General features: G+C 39.7%; 1 protein-coding gene across 1 annotated transcript in view; it reads left to right on the plus strand.

Moving 5' to 3' along the window:
• The first annotated feature begins 42 nt into the window (after positions 1-42).
• Positions 43-18,457, plus strand: part of TM9SF3 (transmembrane 9 superfamily member 3) — a 70,639-nt gene continuing 52,224 nt past the window's right edge. Inside the window, exons 1-2 of the mRNA XM_045784980.2 lie at positions 43-289; positions 10,365-10,560. Of these exons, the coding sequence (XP_045640936.1) occupies positions 194-289; positions 10,365-10,560 (292 nt within the window). The 5' untranslated portion in view covers positions 43-193. The remainder of the gene's footprint in view (positions 290-10,364; positions 10,561-18,457) is intronic.

Genomic DNA, 18,457 nt, shown 5'->3' on the forward strand with positions numbered 1-18,457 from the left:
AGGCGCCGGGGGGCGGGGGAGGCTCGGGAGCGGGCGGTGACGGCGGCGGCGCGGAGGAGCCAGCGGCTGGGCCCGGGCCCCGTGCGTCTGTCCGCGCCCCGTGGATGCGAATCGGCCGCGGCGGAGGCGGCGGCGGCGGCGGCGGAGGAGGAGGAGTCGGTGGGCCGGCGCCGAGCCGGTGGGAGCGCGGAGGATGAGGCCGCTGCCGGGCGCTCCCGGCGTGGCGGCGGCCGCCGCGCTGTTGCTGCTGGTGCTGCCCCGGGCCCGGGCGGACGAGCACGAGCACACGGTGAGAGGCGCCCCCGGCCGGCGCGGCCGCCCCCGGCCCGCCGCCCCGGCCCGCCGCCCAGTCCTGCTCGGCGCGGCCTGGAGGGTTGGGCGGCCCGGCGGAGCCCCGCGGCCGCCGAGGACGCCTTCCGGTTGGGCCTGGCGGAGCAGGAACCCCGGGAGCTGGGAGGAGGCGTTTGTGTGCGCTCCCGGGGCAGGACTCCGCTCCCGAGCGCCTGGGCCTCCTTGCCCAACCCGCACCTAAATGGCGCCACGCTCCAGCGGCTGGGGGGCCCGGGGGCCGGGGCGGGAGCGTGGTGAGGGTCAGCGCTCACTTCCCCGGGGAGGGGCCGCGGGCAGCCGGGCTCGGGGCTGGTGCCCCCAGGGAGGAGAGCTGTGCTCTGGCTACTGGGGGCTACGACACAGCAGAAGATGGATGCATCACGATTACCCGTCATACACTAACCAGGAAATATCCACCACTTCTTGGTCCTTACCGGCCTTTATTTTCTCTCCTGCCCAAACCGGATCAAACCCCTGGCGTGGGGACAGCATTAATAAACTTGGGGTGAAGAGCAGGTTACACGTGTACATGCATGCACTCAATCTACACGCACTCAGTTCTGGGCTTTTCTTGTTACTTTCTGCTCACCTTTTCTAGCCCCTAGATGAGGCTCCCATCCCAGTGGTCTCCGGGCAGCTTCTAGCTGTAAGGAGTCTTGGGGTTCCCAGTGTTCCTGTAGGCCGAGAACAGTCCCTTTTGCGTTTGGCTTACAATTGATTGGCTGTTTATTTAGTTGGCATTTTCACATCAAAGCGTGGATGTTAATGACTCTTCAAGTGACTTTCACTTAGGGCTGTAATTCGATGTTTTTCGGAGTGGTTGATGTGGGAAGTCTTGTAAATTGAGATGTTGCTTAGAGAGTAATTTTTTTTAAAAAATATCATAACTCATTAAGGACATGATTTTACGTGAGAGGTAGTGTATGTACTAGATCTGAAAGATTTGGGCGAGTCTTCTGTCATTCCTGATAAGTGAGGAAGTGAAGCGATCATCCTTATTTATTTGGTGGACCCTACTTTAGATTTTATTTGTAATTAACCCGATTTCTTTTCTCTAGTTCCTGGGTTGGCTGGGCTTTTATTTTAGCTAGTGAAAGCTCCAAGCTTTTGGCCATTTTACGTTAAGTCACAGCCAGAAACTTCTTCCTTGTTTTTATTTTAATTTTTTTAGAGACACTAATCTGAAATCAGTGACATGTTTTTGTGCTATATGTGTGACTTCACCTTAAGATAATGTTGTTCACAGTTTAAACAGTTAAATTAAAAAAAACTGTTTCCTGTTGTTTTCTCTGTCAGGTAAAATCTAAAAGTGTAACTGTTCATTTGCAGTGGGCATCCTTTTAGTCAATTGTATTGTCACTAATATTTTTCCAGTTTTTTGAACACTTAAGGAAAGTTACCAAATAAAACTCACAACTCTCTCTTACCATACAGGCATACAAATTTAAGATTAGTATTCTTTTGATCTTGTGTTTTATATAAACTGCTATAAATAGGGAAAACTATTACTATTTCACAAATTGGAGGTATATTAAAAAAGGCCCGAGTTTAATTTATAGATTTAAAATGTAAATACAGATTTCACTGAGATTTTATGGCTGGGAACATTTCAATTTTTTATACCAGTAATTGAATATAAAATACATGAGAAACGCTTTTTGAGAGGATAGTATGTGTGGGGTAATTGCTGGGCAGAAAGATTTAGAATCCGTATCGTTTTATTCATGTCTACATTGAACTGGTCTCACTTGGTTACCTGTTATTAATATACATTATTTAAAAAACAAAAAGGTTATTGGAAGAATAATATCAAGCTATAAGTATAAAATTTAAATCAAGTTTCATTTTTTCTGGCTATTAGCCAAAGTTTTTACTTTTCCCAAGTTTCTTAAAAATATTTCTTGAAAACCAGACGTTCACCTTAGCCAGATAAAAGTACTAAAAAGGTTATGATCAAGTGAGTTTTTTTTCCCACCAAGAGGGCAGAAGTAACTAGTGAAGAGAGAATGATATTGAAGGAGGAGAAAAATTGCCGAGGGAAGGGTGTTGAGTAGGTGTGTAATAAAAACTGTGGGATTGAATTATTAATTAAAGAGCAATTTTCAGAAGTTAGTTTGCCCTTTAGATTAACTTTCTGTGAAGACAGTTTCCAGATAGAAAAAATAACTAATAGGACTTTTGTTGGCAACATGTGCTAGGCGCTATTCTAAGTACTTTACATATATTAACTTATTTTAAATATAAATAACATTGTGAGGGAGATAATATTATGCCCTTTTTATAGATGGGGAAACCAACCCTAGAGAGGTTAAGTTGCTTGTCTGAGGCCACACAGCCAGTGGGGATGGAGGTAGGATTTGAGCTCGGACGGTCTGAATTAATATTCTACACTTTCGTAGGATATGCTCTGCAGCCCTTTATTCTAAAAATAGGACAGTAAAACACTTGGTATTAGAGTAGTTTTCTGTATTGATATTATTTTTAAGTGCTTAAAGAAGTTTTTGGGTAAGTCTAACTCCATCAATGGGTTGTTACTGAGGAGATGTTTGGATTAGCATTGAAGAGGGGTAGTGCCCACTTAATGGGCATTTGACCTGTGCAGTCACATAATTTATGCAAGCATGTGAATATTGTGCTTGCTTTGATGCTCTCCTGTCAGCATCTAAATTTTTAATAAGTTTTTTTTTTTTAAGTAATCTTTACATCCATTGTGGGGCTCGAACTGATGACCCTGAGATCAAGAGTCGCACGCTTCACTGATGTAGCCAGCCAGGCACCCCTTAAGTTTTGAACAAGGAGACCTGCATTTTTATTTTGGACTGGCTCCCACAAATTATCCCTTAAGAAGGGATAACTAGTTTATGTAGTTTCACAAAGCCCCTTATTTCTCTTATTTTACTTACTGAGTTAGGATTCAGCTGACCATTTGGCATAGTATTTTTTATGCTCTTTTTTTTTTTTTTTTAAAGATTTTATTTATTTGTCAGAGCCCAAGCAGGGGCAGTGGCAGGGAGAGGGAGAAGCAGGCTCCCCGCTGAGCAAGAAGCCCGATGAGGGACTCAGTGCCAGGACCCCGGGATCATGACTTGAGCTGAAGGCAGATGCTTAACCAACTGAGCCACCCAGGCGTCCCTTTTATGCGTTTTTTAATGCAAGGCTCTTTTAATATTCTCATAAGGATAATGAGAAAGAAATACGCTATTGACTTCTGGAGTATATACACACCTAGAATATATAAAGATGTGTCCTTTCCCCTTTCTAAAGTTGAATCATACATGGATTGCAGGACATACTGTTTGGAATAAAAAAATAATGAGCACTTTCATGAAAGACAAGCCCTTAAAATGTGATTAAGGGTCATAAGAAGGACTTTTTAGAGTGAGTGAAGGATGTAGAAGGTGTGGTTTATGCTTATTTGGTTTTCTGAAACTCAGAGAATTTGGAAACATCTATAGTTAGATTACCATGTCTCCCAAGATTCCAAAGGACTCTTGTTAAAAAGATTTCAAATTGAGAATCAGAATTTTAGAATTGGAAAGTCCTGAGATCATTTAATCCAACACACTCATTTTCCTAATGACCTGAAGAGGTCTAGTGACTCTCTAGTCCTTGCTTTTTCTACCTGTCTTGTAGGTGTTATTTCCATAGTAATACTGTGTAAAGATGTCAGCACCAAAAACCAATAATGGAGGGCACCAGAATCTTAATGCATTTTATGGTTTGTACTGTAGCCTTGGTTTTATGGGTTCTGTTTCCTCGGGATCACAAAGTCAATTTTTTTCTTTTTGTCTGTTACATACCCAGGTTCTGTGCTGGGCACAGTGGTATTTAATCAGCGCTTGTTGAGTGACTTGACTAATTAAGGAGCTACCAGGGACAAGAATATGCAGTGTTGGAAGCGTGAAACCCTATTGCTTAAAGCATAGTGAACAAATCCAGACCATTGTTCATTTAAGATGCATCGTCTTTGGGATGCCTCTTGTGATTTAGGGCCCTAATTAGGCTAACATCCCATTTTTCCGTGGCCCATTGTACCTCAGGTAGGTAATGTCAGAAGGACCTGATCTGTGCCCAGGGTAGTTTACAATCAGCCTCTGTCATAAACAGTTACACCACGGAGTGATTTTCGGAATAGTTTGTTTGCTTTCCTTTGGCAAATAGCAGCCTTTTGTCTTTGTCTTTTAGAATATAGGAACTGTTGGGGCGCCTGGGTGGCTCAGTCGTTAAGCATCTGCCTTCAGCTCAGGTCATGATCCCAGGGTCCTGGGATAGGGCCCAGCGTCGTGTTCCCTGCTCAGCAGGGAGCCTACTTCTCTCTCTTCTGCTCCGCCTGCTTGTGTTCCCTCTCTCGCTCTCTCTGTCAAATAAATAAATAAAAATCTTAAAAAAAAAAAGTATAGGAACTCTCAAAACTTATTTGAAGATTTTATAAAGAGAACAAGCTCTTACCACAGGTGAATTTGTGAGTACTTAATACAGATCAGTTTTAGGAAATGCCATTACTCGTTGTCCTATTTTCAGCTGTACTCTATGGTAGACTAAAAGTTTATTTAGGTACAAAGCTATTTTGAGAGAGAGGGAGAGAGAGAGAGCACAGTTATCTCAAGAGACTATCCAAAAATATACTTCTATATTTTGTAATTTATTTGTATTAAAATTCTGATGTGTTTTAAATAAATAAAAGGCATTGAAATTGTGATTCTGAAACACTTTTAGAACTAGATTTTGCTTTCTCAGATATGTATTTTAAAACAAATGTGTATCTTTTTTTTTTTTTAAAGATTTTATTTATTTATGTGACAGAGAGACAGCCAGCAAGAGAGGGAACACAGCAGAGGGAGTGGGAGAGGAAGAAGCAGGCTCCCAGCCGAGGAGCCCGATGTGGGGCTCGATCCCGGAACACCAGGATCACGCCCTGAGCCGAAGGCAGACGCCTAACGACTGCGCCACCCAGGCGCCCCTTAAAACAAACGTGTATCTTTTACCTCATCCCATGAAAGTGGTGGCATTTGGGTGCTTATTCTGAGCCCTTAGTCCTTGGTCTGTGTATATAAATTCTCGTTTCTTTATTCAGATTCTACATGAGTACGACAGTACCACTATCTCCTAAAGTGTTCCTCCTGAGAAAATGTAATTCATGGTCTCTATCAAGAAGGGAAACTTCTGTGTCTCCGCTTTCCCAGCACATAAATAGTATTTAAGAGAGGCTTGACATTGGTGACATCTTGAGAATAAAGGTCTTGCCTTTGGAAACTAGAACACAAGTAGTTTCTGAGGAAGGTTTTTTTCTTTAGGGCGGATTAAAGGTTGAAATGGAAAAGTTGTTCGCTATTCAGTACTGTCTTTAGTTGCTTTGTACAACTGTACTTTTGTCGTATTTTCTTCATTTAGTTTTTGGTCTTTAGTTAATGAAACTGACTAGGGATTAGGGAAAGTGTAGTCCCAAGTTTGTAAGCGTGATACTAATTAGTTGTATGATCTTGGACAAATTATTTAACATCTGTGTTCTTTAGTTTATTTTAATGTGTAAAAGGGGGAAATAATAAGACCTATCTTAAAAAATTTTGCAAGGATAAATTTTCATATAAAGACCATAGAACTATGCCTAGCCCATAGTATGTGCTTATTAAGTGTTAGTTAATGATAGTGTCAGAAAAGATGGTGAGATCATGTTAGGGATTGGTCTGTTTAGGCTTTACCTGAGGATCGGAGGGTTTGAGAAACGATTTGAGTAGTTTTGAAGGGTAAGTAGAAATTGGCTAAGTGGAGAGAAGGAGGGCATTACAGATTTGGGGGAATGGCATGAGAAACAAGGTAGAAAAGGAAAGGAAGGGAAGACCGTATTATAAGCCGTTTTGGCTGGAGTGGACAGCTCAGAAATTCAATGTAACAGTGAAACTCTTCTGAGAACTGGAAAATGAATGGAACGGTAAGGTGAAGAACGTAGGTAGTCTGAATTGGCCTCCTGTCATTTGGCTGCTTCCCAGGAAGGCCTCATGGAAGGAGCTACCGCCATGCTCAGGGATTCCCTGATCCACTGCTGTGCCTCCTTGACTTTTTTTCTCCCCTTCTTCTGGTTACACTCTGCAGGTAAGTTATAAACTCCATCTTTCTCAGTGTCATTGGCCAACTCAAGAGTTTTTCCAAGGAAAGGATTTAAAAAGAGCTTGCTAGGACTTCATGGAATGTTTTGAAAATGAATTAGGTTAGCCTTTTGGCCATAGGTAGAGAGAAGAGCCTTACCTGCTGCTCTTTTCCCACAGACTGGTGGAGGTCAAGGACTTTCTCAGCAGCTTTAGGGAAAGGAAAGGCTTTTTTTTTTTCCTCTTTAAAAAGTTGTGTGAAGTCTTCCTTTCGATATTTTCTAATTTCAAGATGTTTTTAAGACACATTTTCTCTCTTGAAAAAGAACTCTTGTCTTGGGAGCACTTACTCTCAGAGATAATCAAGAACTGCAATGAAAAGTAACATTGTAAGTTCATTATATTGACCATGGTCTGCATAAGGAGCGATGTAAAAGAAAAGAAGCATTTTTGCCTTAATATTCACCCTAACCACACCCCTTGTGTGTGTGTGTATGTATCTGTATGAAGGTGTGCATGTTACATATGTGTATATATTTCTAATTATTATTTCAGTCCTTTTCCCAGAAGGACTCTGTGGCTACAGAATGGTATAGGCTTTGTGACTGTGCAGTTTCCATCATGTCATCACAAGTCTCCTGCCCTGTTCAGGTTTCATGAATGGCTAAAATAAGTGGCTTCAGAATGTATGGGTTAACATACACTCTGACCCTTCGGTTATTTTAGTCATACGTTTCAGTTTGTATAAAATAAATGAATGCCCTATTTTAACAAGTATTTATGTTCAAGTTTTTGTGTATTTTTAAAGGAATTATGAGTATTAGAATTTATAAAAAGAGTGTTTTTGTGCTTATTTTCACAAGTAACATTTAAATGTTGCTGTGGACTCAGCAGGATTAATGACAAGGTCCTCATTGATAGGTCCTCTTGTTCATTCTAATCTTAAGTGGATGTATTTTGTTACCTCCGCTTTCTTTCTTCTCTAAAAGGGTACCATTGCAGTCAGTACACATATCAGTCAGTACACATACTTCAAGATTTTTTTTAGTAAGTCGCTAGTGAACTTTACATTTCATCATTTTGCAGTGTTTTCCCATCGTGTTTATTAAATCATTTTTGTGTACATTCTACTATGCAGAGAGCTTTCTGCCTAGCAAGCAGGTTTCATTTCTAATACCAGCTCTGGTCAGTTGATAATCGATTGCTTTAGCTCACTGCTTTGAGAATTCTTATGCTATAACCATCTCTGTTATGTTTAGCAGAAAGGAGTACCTTGATTGATTAGTGCTGTGTGACTATGAGCATTGGATGGAAGAGTGGTGGCATACATAGCTTTGTCAACTGAAAAGGGATGTATGGATATATTCAGACCTTTGATTCATTCCTTCATACGTGAAGATTATCTATAATTGTTTTTCTGAATTCACTTGAAACAGCTTGTGATTTTCTATATTGTTATTCATTCTGACTCTTCTCTACCAAGGCAGAATTAATCATTCCTTTATTGTTGCTACAATAGCCCTTTATTACCTTAATTTTAACTCTTATTCATCATTAATCATTTACTTGTCTGGCTCAACTGTGGATTGTGAACTTAAAGGAAAGGACAGTACTTTATTTATCTGTGCATTGACCCTTGAACAACAAGGGTTTGAATGGCGTAGGTCCACTTATGTGCAGATTTTTTCCATAAATACAGTACAGTATGATAAAATGTATCTTTTCTCCCTTTTAATTTTTTTTAAATATTTTATTTATTCATTTGAGATAGACAGAAAAAGCACAAGCAGAGGGGAGAGGCAGAGGGAGAGGGAGAAGCAGACTCCCTGCTGAGCTGGGAGCCAGACATGGGGCTTGATCCCAGGACATGGAGATCATGACCTGAGCCAAAGGCAGACACTCAACCATCTGAGCCACCCAGGTGCCCCATCTTCCTTTTAATTTTCTTAACATTTTTTCTTCTCGAGCTTACTTTATTTTAAGAATACAGTATATAATACATATAACACACAAAACGTGTTAATGGACTGTTTATGTTGCCGGTAAGGCTTCTGGTCAACAGTAGGCTCTTAGTAGTTAAGTTTTGGGGGAGTCAAAAGTTACGTAATGGATTTTTGACTGAAGGGTGTATTGGTAACACTAACCCTGCATTGTTCAATAGTTAACTGTATGCTTAATACCACTATGCTTGGTATGTGTCTCATATGTTCAAAAAGTAAGATAGTTTATTACTTTCTTAATGACCTGGATGATATCTTATATGAACAATGAGATTGATTATATTTGAAGACGAGGTGATTAGATCTAAGTCATAGGGTGCTGGTGACGTGAATCAAAAGGAAGAGGCAGATGCTCTAGGTAAGAGTACACAAGTCAGTGTTTTTTGGAATACAGAGGGACTTGGGGTTTGAGTCTCCTGAGAGAATGGTGATACCATTAGAAAAACAAAGATGAAAGAAAGGCTAGATTTGGGTGGGATGAGTATGTTTTTGGAGAGGTTGGATTTTGATCAAAAACATTTGTATATTTTAGATGGAGGACTGGAGGTAAGAATTTGGTAGTTTGGTTAGTTGACAGCTTCCTTTAACATGTTCCATAGCACCTTACTTTATTATAATTGTTTGTTCAATGTCCATCTTTCCTCTTAGGCTCTGAGCTCCAGTAGGGCAGGGAACATGTTTTGTTCAAAGCTGTATCCTCAGTTACAAATATAATTATTGGTATGTGGCAGGCACTCCGTGAATAATTAATTGTTCAGTGATTTAACTCTACACTACTAGTTGACTGAAATTCTATCCAGTGTTGTCTTTGATTTTTATTTCTGATTAGGATTACTAGTTTTAAAATTATTTGGGTAATTGCTTTTCATAGAATCACTGGAATTTTAAACTTGGGATCTTAGAAATCTATGGCACATCCCCCAGTTGGATGCTGGAAAGGTGAAGTCACCTACCCAAAGTTATTGGACCACACTCCAGATTTAGCTATATACGTATTTACTGATGGGGAGAGCCATAGTTATTTATTCAAAGAAATATGCGTACAGTGTATGTCTTTCAGGCTAATGAGGGGGGAAGGACAGAATGATGGCTTGAATGGACTGTGGAGATTTCGTAGTGTAGCTTTCTCTTCCTCTTGTTTAGTCATTTCTATCCTTTCTAGTACTTTGACCAGTGGTCATGGAAAAGATTAGAAAGTAAATGAAATTTTATTTGTGCTTGCTAGCAACATTAAATTTTTTAGTTTCTAATGATTAACATGAGTTTCTGGGTAAGTTTTGATCTTCTTTCCTCCTTCCATGTCCATATTAGCATGGTGAATAATGTTTCTGGGTTCATCATTATTTGATGTGCTATTGGACTTTTGTGTGCTATTGGACTTTGTTTATACAATGCCCTCTATAAAACAAAGTAAGAAAAGGTGGATCTGCCTGAGACCACAGTCAGAAGATAAAATTTTAAAACTCGTCAAGTCTCAGGGTGCCTGGGTAGCTCAGTTGGTTAAGCATCTGACCCTTGATCTCAGCTCAGGTCTTGATCTCAGGGTCTTGATCTCCAATTCTGACTTCATTGTCTACAAGTGTAAAATTCACCAAGTGTCTTTTTTAAGGTGTGGACATTGATCATCAGATTACAATAAACTTCCAGTATTTTTTTTTAAAGATTTTATTTATTTATTTGACAGAGAGACAGCTAGAAAGGGAACACAAGCAGGGGGAGTGGGAGAGGGAGAAGCAGGCTTCCTGCTGAGCAGGGACCCCCGATGCAGGCATGACCTGAGCCACAGGCAGGGCACTTAACGACCGAGCCACCCAGGCGTCCCAAACTTCCGGTATTTTATTTTATAGGTTCCCAAAGACGGTACACTTTTGTTTAGAACAAATAACAAATATTTCCTTAATTTGAATTAGATTTTTAAAAAAACATATTACGATTTGTTTTTTTGTTTCAGTATCAAGATAAAGAGGAAGTTGTCTTATGGATGAATACTGTTGGGCCCTACCATAATCGCCAAGAGACATATAAGTACTTTTCACTTCCATTCTGTGTGGGGTCAAAAAAAAGTATCAGTCATTACCATGAAACTCTGGGAGAAGCACTTCAAGGAGTTGAATTGGAATTTAGTGGTCTGGATATTAAATTCAAAGGTAAGTAAATCTTAATAGTCCTTATAACACAAGTTAGATTGAAGACCAGGGTTTCTCAGTTTTGGCACTGTTGACATTGGAGCCAAATAATTCCTTTTTGTGGGAGGCTATCCTGTACATTCTAGGATGTTTAGCAGAGTTCCTGACTCCATCCAGTAGATGCCAGTCGCACTCTCCAGTTGTGACAACCAAACCTGTCTTCAGACATTGATTGATCTTAGAGAACCATGGCTCTAGACTCTAAAAAATGTTTTAATCTACAAGTTAAGTGTATTGCATTTAGAAAAGTATGTTAGTAACAGATTTTTTTGGAATATTTGTAAAATAATAAAGTAAAAATTGTTAAGAAAATTCTACTTCCCTAACCCATTTCTTTCTGAAAAGTGATTTCTGGTAAACCTCTAGTGATTGGATATATGTGGTTGGGGAAGGCCTCATTGATTCGTAATTTCTGGAGGTTCAGGGATGTAACAGAGTATATGGGATACTTAAAATTTTTGTGTAAAGCCTCAAATCCAAACTTGTACCATTGGCTCAGAATGTATTAGTCTGCGTGTATTAATTTACTCTCTCAATTTCTGTAGGGTAGTGTGGTTTTCAATTTTAAGTCAGGGACACCTAGGTGGCTCAGTTGGTTAAGCATCTGCCTTCGGCTCAGGTCATGATCCTGGGGTTCTGGGATTGAGTCCCCCATTGGGCTTCTTGCTCAGTGGGGAGCCTGCTTCTCCCTTTGCCTGTTCTGCCTGCTGCTCCCCCTGCTTGTGCTCCCTCTCTCTCTTTTTCTGACAAATAAATAAATAAAATCTTAACAAAAAATTCAAGGCAAAGACTTGTTAAAATTGGAAAAAATCCTCATCTATTTATTATGCTGGTATCTATTTTATCAGGCCCTTTAAGTGTGTTTAAACTTTTAATTTTCCTCTGTGAAATTTGCCAGAGTGTATTTCCTGCATAGACATTTTTAACTCCACAAGCAGAAGCCTGAGTAATTGAATTTTTACAGGATCTGTGATTAGGCATCTTGATTTTTGAATAGAGCTTGGATCTTGTAATCAGGAGCTTTGAATTTTAATCCTATTTCTTTTACTGTATTGATTTTACTGAAGTTCTTTACTCTAATTTTGAGTTCATTGTCTACAAGTGTAACATTAACAGTAACTGACTTCTGGTATTTTTGCACTTTTGAGAGGAGGATGTGATTGAGAGATTTTATTGATTGATTGATTTTATTTATTTATTTGAGAGAGCGCGCGCCAGTGAGAGAGAGTGCCAGCGAGGGAGAGAGCATTGGTGGGGGGGGAGAGGGAGAGGGAGAAGCAGACTCCCCGCTGAGCAGGGAGACCAATGTGGGGCTTAATCCCAGAACCCCAGGATCACCCATCTAAGCCTAAGGCAGAGGCTTAACTGACTGAGCCACCCAGCCTCCCTGAACTGAGATATTTTAAAAATAATATTTTACAGATAATGTTTAATTTTGATTGGTTAAATTTTATTCTTGTGTTTAGAGTATTTTTTGTTACTGTTGTTGAAAATTGGTATATGTATTTGCATTCTTCTCCCCCATTCCTCTCCACCACTATATTCTTTGAAGCTTAATCATAAAATTAAGTTGTAAATTTAAACCACAGTGGCCTGGCCTGTAACTTTATAAATTATTGTGAACATGCCCTGAGGCTTGCATTTTAATTTAATCAGGTAACCTAAATATCTAATTGCAAGTAAGGGGAAAACTTAGAGTGTGGGATCTTTGAACACCTCAACCTGCATTTATTCACATAACTTTCTCCTTTTTTGTGTTTGGTGCACATTTCTAGTTTACTGAAGAGGAACCCGACAAAGCGAATAGGCAAAAACTCTTGAGTCCTACTTTTGCTACCATGGACAGATTTCAGCACTTTTTGAAATCTTCACCCTATTTACTAAAGAAGAGCTGTCTTCACCTTTTTTCTTTTATGAGTTCCTTGAGGCTGAGATGGAAAAATTGTTTAGATAGAGGGAAACAGTTTTCATGGGCTACAAAAGTGAGGTTTACTTTACTTTCGGACTGAGCACCTTTAGATGAAAAGAACAAGAACTGGCCGGGTGTTATTCCCCAAGAGCTGGCGGTTCCTTGGAGTCTTGTCAGCTCTGCACCTCCAATGCGGATATGCTGCTAAGGGAGCCGCTAAATTAAGTGGTCCAGATGAAAAAGTAAATGCTGATTAGATTTCTCTTTCTACTGTAGTCCCTTGCTTGCCCTGTTCAGACACATAGTTGATCATGCTTTGAAAAATGTTTTATGAGGTTTCCTGGTTATTTATACTGTCATAGAATTTTAAAGGTTGGATGCACCTTAGAGATTGTGTCATCTGATTTCCCCTTAGTGAGGCCCAGAGATGAAATGATTTGCCCAAGGCATATCACAGCATATTAATAATGCCACAGAAACTAGAACCTTCTGTCCCTATGTGAATTATAGAAATATTTATATTGTTAATCTTTTCATCTCTCAAGTGTTTGATTTTTAAAGGTTCTTCTGAAGGCATAAGAAAATAAAATTTTGGAAATATTTTGAAACTAGAAAATACTGTGTATATGTATACATACACACATGCGCACATAGATATACACACACACCTTTCTTTAAATTTAGTAGATTCCATCAGGCTAAATGGATTGGTATATCATAAAGTGAAGGTCACTAAATAGACTTTTAGGGAACGAATAAGAGTTTTAAGTCTAATGTAGGATGCCTCTTACTTGAGATTTTACACACCACTCTTTTCCCCCCTAATAAATATACTACCACTAGACAAAATACAAAATTGAGAACATTTAGAGAAAATTAAGAAGAGAAGGGCAGAATTAAATGGGGTATCTTTGAGGGCGCCTGGGTGGCACAGTCGTTGAGCGTCTGCCTTCGGCTCAGGGCGTGATCCTGGCGTTCTGGGATCAAGCCCCACATCAGGCTCCTCCGCTGGGAGCCTGCTTCTTCCTCTCCCACTCCCCCTGCCTGTGTTCCCTCTCTCGCTGGCTGTCTCTCTGTCAAATAAATAAATAAAATCCCAGTGCCGCCTCTGCCTACCTGTGTAGTCATGGACAAATTATTCTGCCTCTTTGATCTCATTGTCCTCATCTGTGAAATGAGGGAAATAACATCCATTTGATAGAGTTGTTCGATTTAAGTGAGGTAATTTATGTAGAGCATTTATCAAAGTTCCTGATACATAGTTCACATTTTAAAAATGGCCGTCAATATGGATACTGATAGCACATAATGTGGGTCTCTAGTTCCAACTTAATTTGTTACTAGCAATTATGAAATGTTAAATTAGTTTACTGATTTTTTATCTCAAGCTGTTGCACTAGCCCGCTGGGTACTTCAGTTAGTTCTGCTAGGACAGGGACAGTGGCATTCTTGCTCACTCTTGCATCCTTAGCTATGAAGACATTGTAAGCTCTCAATAAACTGTGTAGCACCTGGGCAGTTTGTGCCAATCTGTTCTTTAGGTAATTGGTTCGCTGTGATCTTTAGATGATCTGAAATAGTAGTTCCTTACCAGGGGCGGTCACTGTCCACTCCCCTCCCCTTCATTTGAGAATTCTTACAGTATAATGAAGGATATTGTTGAAAAGTTGATGGCTTCTAAAGGATTCTTTTCTCCCGTTTGTTTTATTGATCTTCATTTGAATTTTCTTTTCCTTGAATATCCCAACTTAACAGAGGGATGAAATTGTTTCATAAGTATTTCTTCTGCTTCTCTGGAGTGAAATGATAAGTTGAGAGTACTACAGATAGAAATGCCAAGGGCCGGTTAGAGTCCTATATATTTCGAATTCAGGGATTCTCAATCTTAACGATTTTCATCCTCAATGTTATGAGGTGTATTATCCTTATTTTTCAGATGAGGAGTTGGGCCCCAGAGGTTAAGTAACTTGTCCAAGGATTCACAGATGGAAAGTGGCAGAGTAAGGATTTGAACCTAGGGAATGCAATGCTAGAGTTTGAGCTTTTAACCACTATGCAGTGTGTCCCTCCAGATAGCCGTCTGGTGTTTGTAAAGGCCTGATGGCCGAAGAGTGGGGAAAGGGCTGAGGAAGTGGCAGGTTCTTTTCATTCAGCCTAAAGATTTTTTTTTTTTTTAAAGATTTTATTTATTTATTTGACAGAGATAGAGACAGCCAGCGAGAGAGGGAACACAAGCAGGGGGAGTGGGAGAAGAAGAAGCAGGCTCATGGCGGAGGAGCCTGATGTGGGGCTCGATCCCAGAACACCGGGACCACGCCCTGAGCCGAAGGCAGACGCTTAACCGCTGTGCCACCCAGGCGCCCCTGGCCTAAAGATTTTTATTTAAGTTAATCCCCCCACCCTGTTTTCAGTTCCTGGATTCTACTCTCCCTGCAGTCCCTAATTCTGCAGCCTCCATGGTGGTGTTCTCTAAGAGAAGGTGCCTCTGGTCTACTGTAGGGGGAGTTGAGGTTATTCATCTAGCTTTGTAATGGGTGGAGAAGGGGACTTGGACATCCAAGCCTTCCATAAACGTATTTTTATACAATTCCCCTGTGTGTTCAGCCCTACATCTGTTCCCTACTTTTCAATGTGTGTCTCAAGTGTCTCTTGTGTTCAGTGACACCAAACCCCTTTCTTCTGTTACGGTTTCCTCTGCTTTGCTATTTTCTGTTCATTTTCAATTTTCCAAAAATATGCTGAGATATTTTCTTACTGTCTTCTTCTTCTCCTTGTGTACTACATCCTTTTTATTCCTTTATTGACTTTTTAATGGGGTTTCAGGAGGGAAAAGACACATACTTGTGGTTAATCTGCCTTGTTTAATTGGACGTCTGGGAACTCGGTGCCATATTTTGTCCTCCTGGTTTTACCCAGTGTTTTAGCCAGACCAAATAATTTGAATCTTGTACGGAATCTTGATTCTAGGTATTTTGAATTCTTGGTGCTAGCAGTTCCTTAAACCTTGTGCTAACTGCAAATTTGAATAGCGTGGGCTTTTTATAAATTCTTATTCAAGCCATTGATAACATTGTTCTACTCCAGATTGATATCTATCTTTTTTCCCCAAAAGGATGTATATGTATATATTTTTTTCTGATTTTGATGTGATGATATAGGATCAGTGTATAAAATTTAGAAACTACAGAGAAATATAAAGAAGGAAATAAAAATCATCTGGATGTAATTACCATTAACATTTTCTTCCTTCCTTCCTTCTTTCTTTACATTCATCCACATTATTTAGAGTTTTTAAAAATCAGGTTCATGTTATTTATCTGATTTTAAAAAATTGGTGTAACATATAGTGTTTAGTATTTGTCAGATACTGCTTATTAACTCTTAATAAGTTATATATAAATTAGTTTTTACTCTTCTTATTTTAACATCTATGAGCTTGTCTTCATATTGTTAATTACTTTTTTAAAAATATGTTTATGTAGTATTCTATAACTTGGATATTGTAATTTTTCCCATTTCCCAGTTATAAGATAATCTGATTATTTTCCTTCTTCCTTTCCTCCCTTCCTTCCTTCCTTGCTTTTACTTTTTACCTCTTTTTCCTGTCAGAAATAATGCATTTGGCTACCCTAGCACATAAATATTTTAATGCGTCTCTGAGTCTTTTATTAGGATAAATTCTTGGAAGTGGAATTAGTGAATCAAAGAATATAAACATTTTTAAGGCAGTTCTTGATGCATGTTGCCAATTAGTCATCTAGGAAAAAATTGTACAGTATATATGGCAGATAGGTTGGTCAGTTAATCAGTACTCATGTATATGCTTAACATGACTATGCCAGATTGTCCAGTCCATTTTTTTTCATTCAGCAGTTCTTAAGTGTTTCCTGCCTTCCAGCAGCTTGGTAGACTCTCTGGATGTACAAAGTTGAACCAGAAGCTCTGGCTTCAGGGGTCCGTGGGTTCTCTGAAATTGTACGCTTAGTTTTGTGTGAATGTACATTTTAGAGGGGGCAAGGGAAATATTACTTTCATTGAATTCTCAGAGGGGTGTGTAGCCCGAGGAAACTTAACACTGTCTGTGAATGTATTGACACTTTTATTTTTTTATTTTTTATTTTTTTTTTAAAGATTTTATTTATTTATTCGGCAGAGATAGAGACAGCCAGCGAGAGAGGGAACACAAGCAGGGGGAGTGGGAGAGGAAGAAGCAGGCTCATAGCGGAAGAGCCTGATATGGGGCTCGATCCCATAACGCCGGGATCACGCCCTGAGCCGAAGGCAGACGCTTAACCGCTGTGCCACCCAGGTGCCCCTGTATTGACACTTTTAATCCTTAAAACAACTCTAGGAAGGAGAGAGCATAGATGTTATCTCTGTTTTATGGCTGAAGGATCTGAGGTTTACAGAAGCTAAATGAATTTTTTAACTCACATAGCCAATAAATAAAGACTGAAACTCTTAAGTTTCTATCTTTTTTTTTTTTTTTTTTTTAATAAATCTGTCTATATTGACTTCATGAAAAACTGCCAAGTGCTGTTGAATTTGAGGTTGAGCATTTGTGATTTCCAGTTTGGTAATGCTGTCAAAAGAGAAAGCTAATAAAGCTAGGCATGATATATTCTTAGAGAACTCAAATAATTACCACATTCTTTTTTCAATGTTTTCACTCTCTGTTTGAGCTTTATTAGTTATTAGTCTGGGATGTTATTATGAATTGATGACAGACTTATTGGCAGGTAGTTTCCAGGAACTACTCTTGCTCTCTGCTTTTGAAAAATCAGTATTAACAGTTGTCACTTTATGCCTTTGGTTTTGTTTTTTCCCCTCATGTAACGCCTTTACACTGGCGAGATCTTAATTGCATCCTCTTCAGAATTGAGAGGTGTGTGTTTCGTCTGAGAAAGGTATGCCCTTTTATAATTTTAAAGCAGTGATTTATGGTGGTAGATTTTTCAGGAGATTTTCCAGTTCTGCAGAACGCTGAATGATGATCTGGCATATTCAGGCACATCACATTAGTTACCTTCAAAGCGGCGCCCTCCCGAGAGAAGCACTGTTCTAGCTGAGCAACCAGACTCTTCAATTATTTGTGATGTTTGTATTTGCCCACATGCCTGCAAGAGGAATTTCATTAAAATATGATCAACTAAGGTCCTTTTTATAGCCTGCCATCAAGATAGGTTTTCCCCTTTGACCACATTTCTTTACTAGATTTTACATCAGTGAAAGATACTCTTCAAGACTTCTTTGTGAATCATTCTGAGATAACTCTGCTCAAAAATTTCATTTGTTTAAATTGGCATTTTCTCCTATATACACACACACGCAGACACCCTAATCATACACAGATGCATGTGTGTATACATACTGTAATACACTTCATGTTTTCCTTTGCCAAATAAATGGAAAATCATGCTTTTAAAATTTGCTAAAATTTTTTGCTTATTTGTTTAGTGCCTGTTCTGTGCAGGGTACTGAAACAGGCATAGCTCAGGGTAAAAAGGATATAATCAGTATAGACATAGCTCTCAAGACCTGATGGTCTTTTGAGGAAGTAAGATACTGGTATGAGGTTATAAGTGTTATAGACCTGGGTACTGTAGGGAGGTATGGAGAGAAAGCCATGGGACTTCAGAGAAAGAGACAGGCTGTGGGGTTGGAGAGGTGTGAGGGGTGGGGAATCAAGGATTACTCTGTGGAGGAGAGGGTAGGGGGATGGGAAGTATTTTAGGATGGGCATTTGTGGTGGACTTCCCAGCATAGGCAAAAAAGTCCAGAGGCCAGGAGAGCACAAGGTGTGTGGGAACTGCAGGTAGTTGAGTTTGGCTGGAGTATAGGGAGAGAGGATGATAGATAGTTGGGTGAGAGAGAGCTGAACACAGTTCACACTATGAGGAATCTTAAAAGCTTTATCAGGTCAGTGCCATATTGTATATCTCAGAACTT

This window comes from Ursus americanus, chromosome 6, assembly GCF_024610735.1.
Source record: "Ursus americanus isolate L20-20 chromosome 6, mUrsAme1.1.p, whole genome shotgun sequence".
Lineage (NCBI taxonomy): Eukaryota > Metazoa > Chordata > Mammalia > Carnivora > Ursidae > Ursus > Ursus americanus.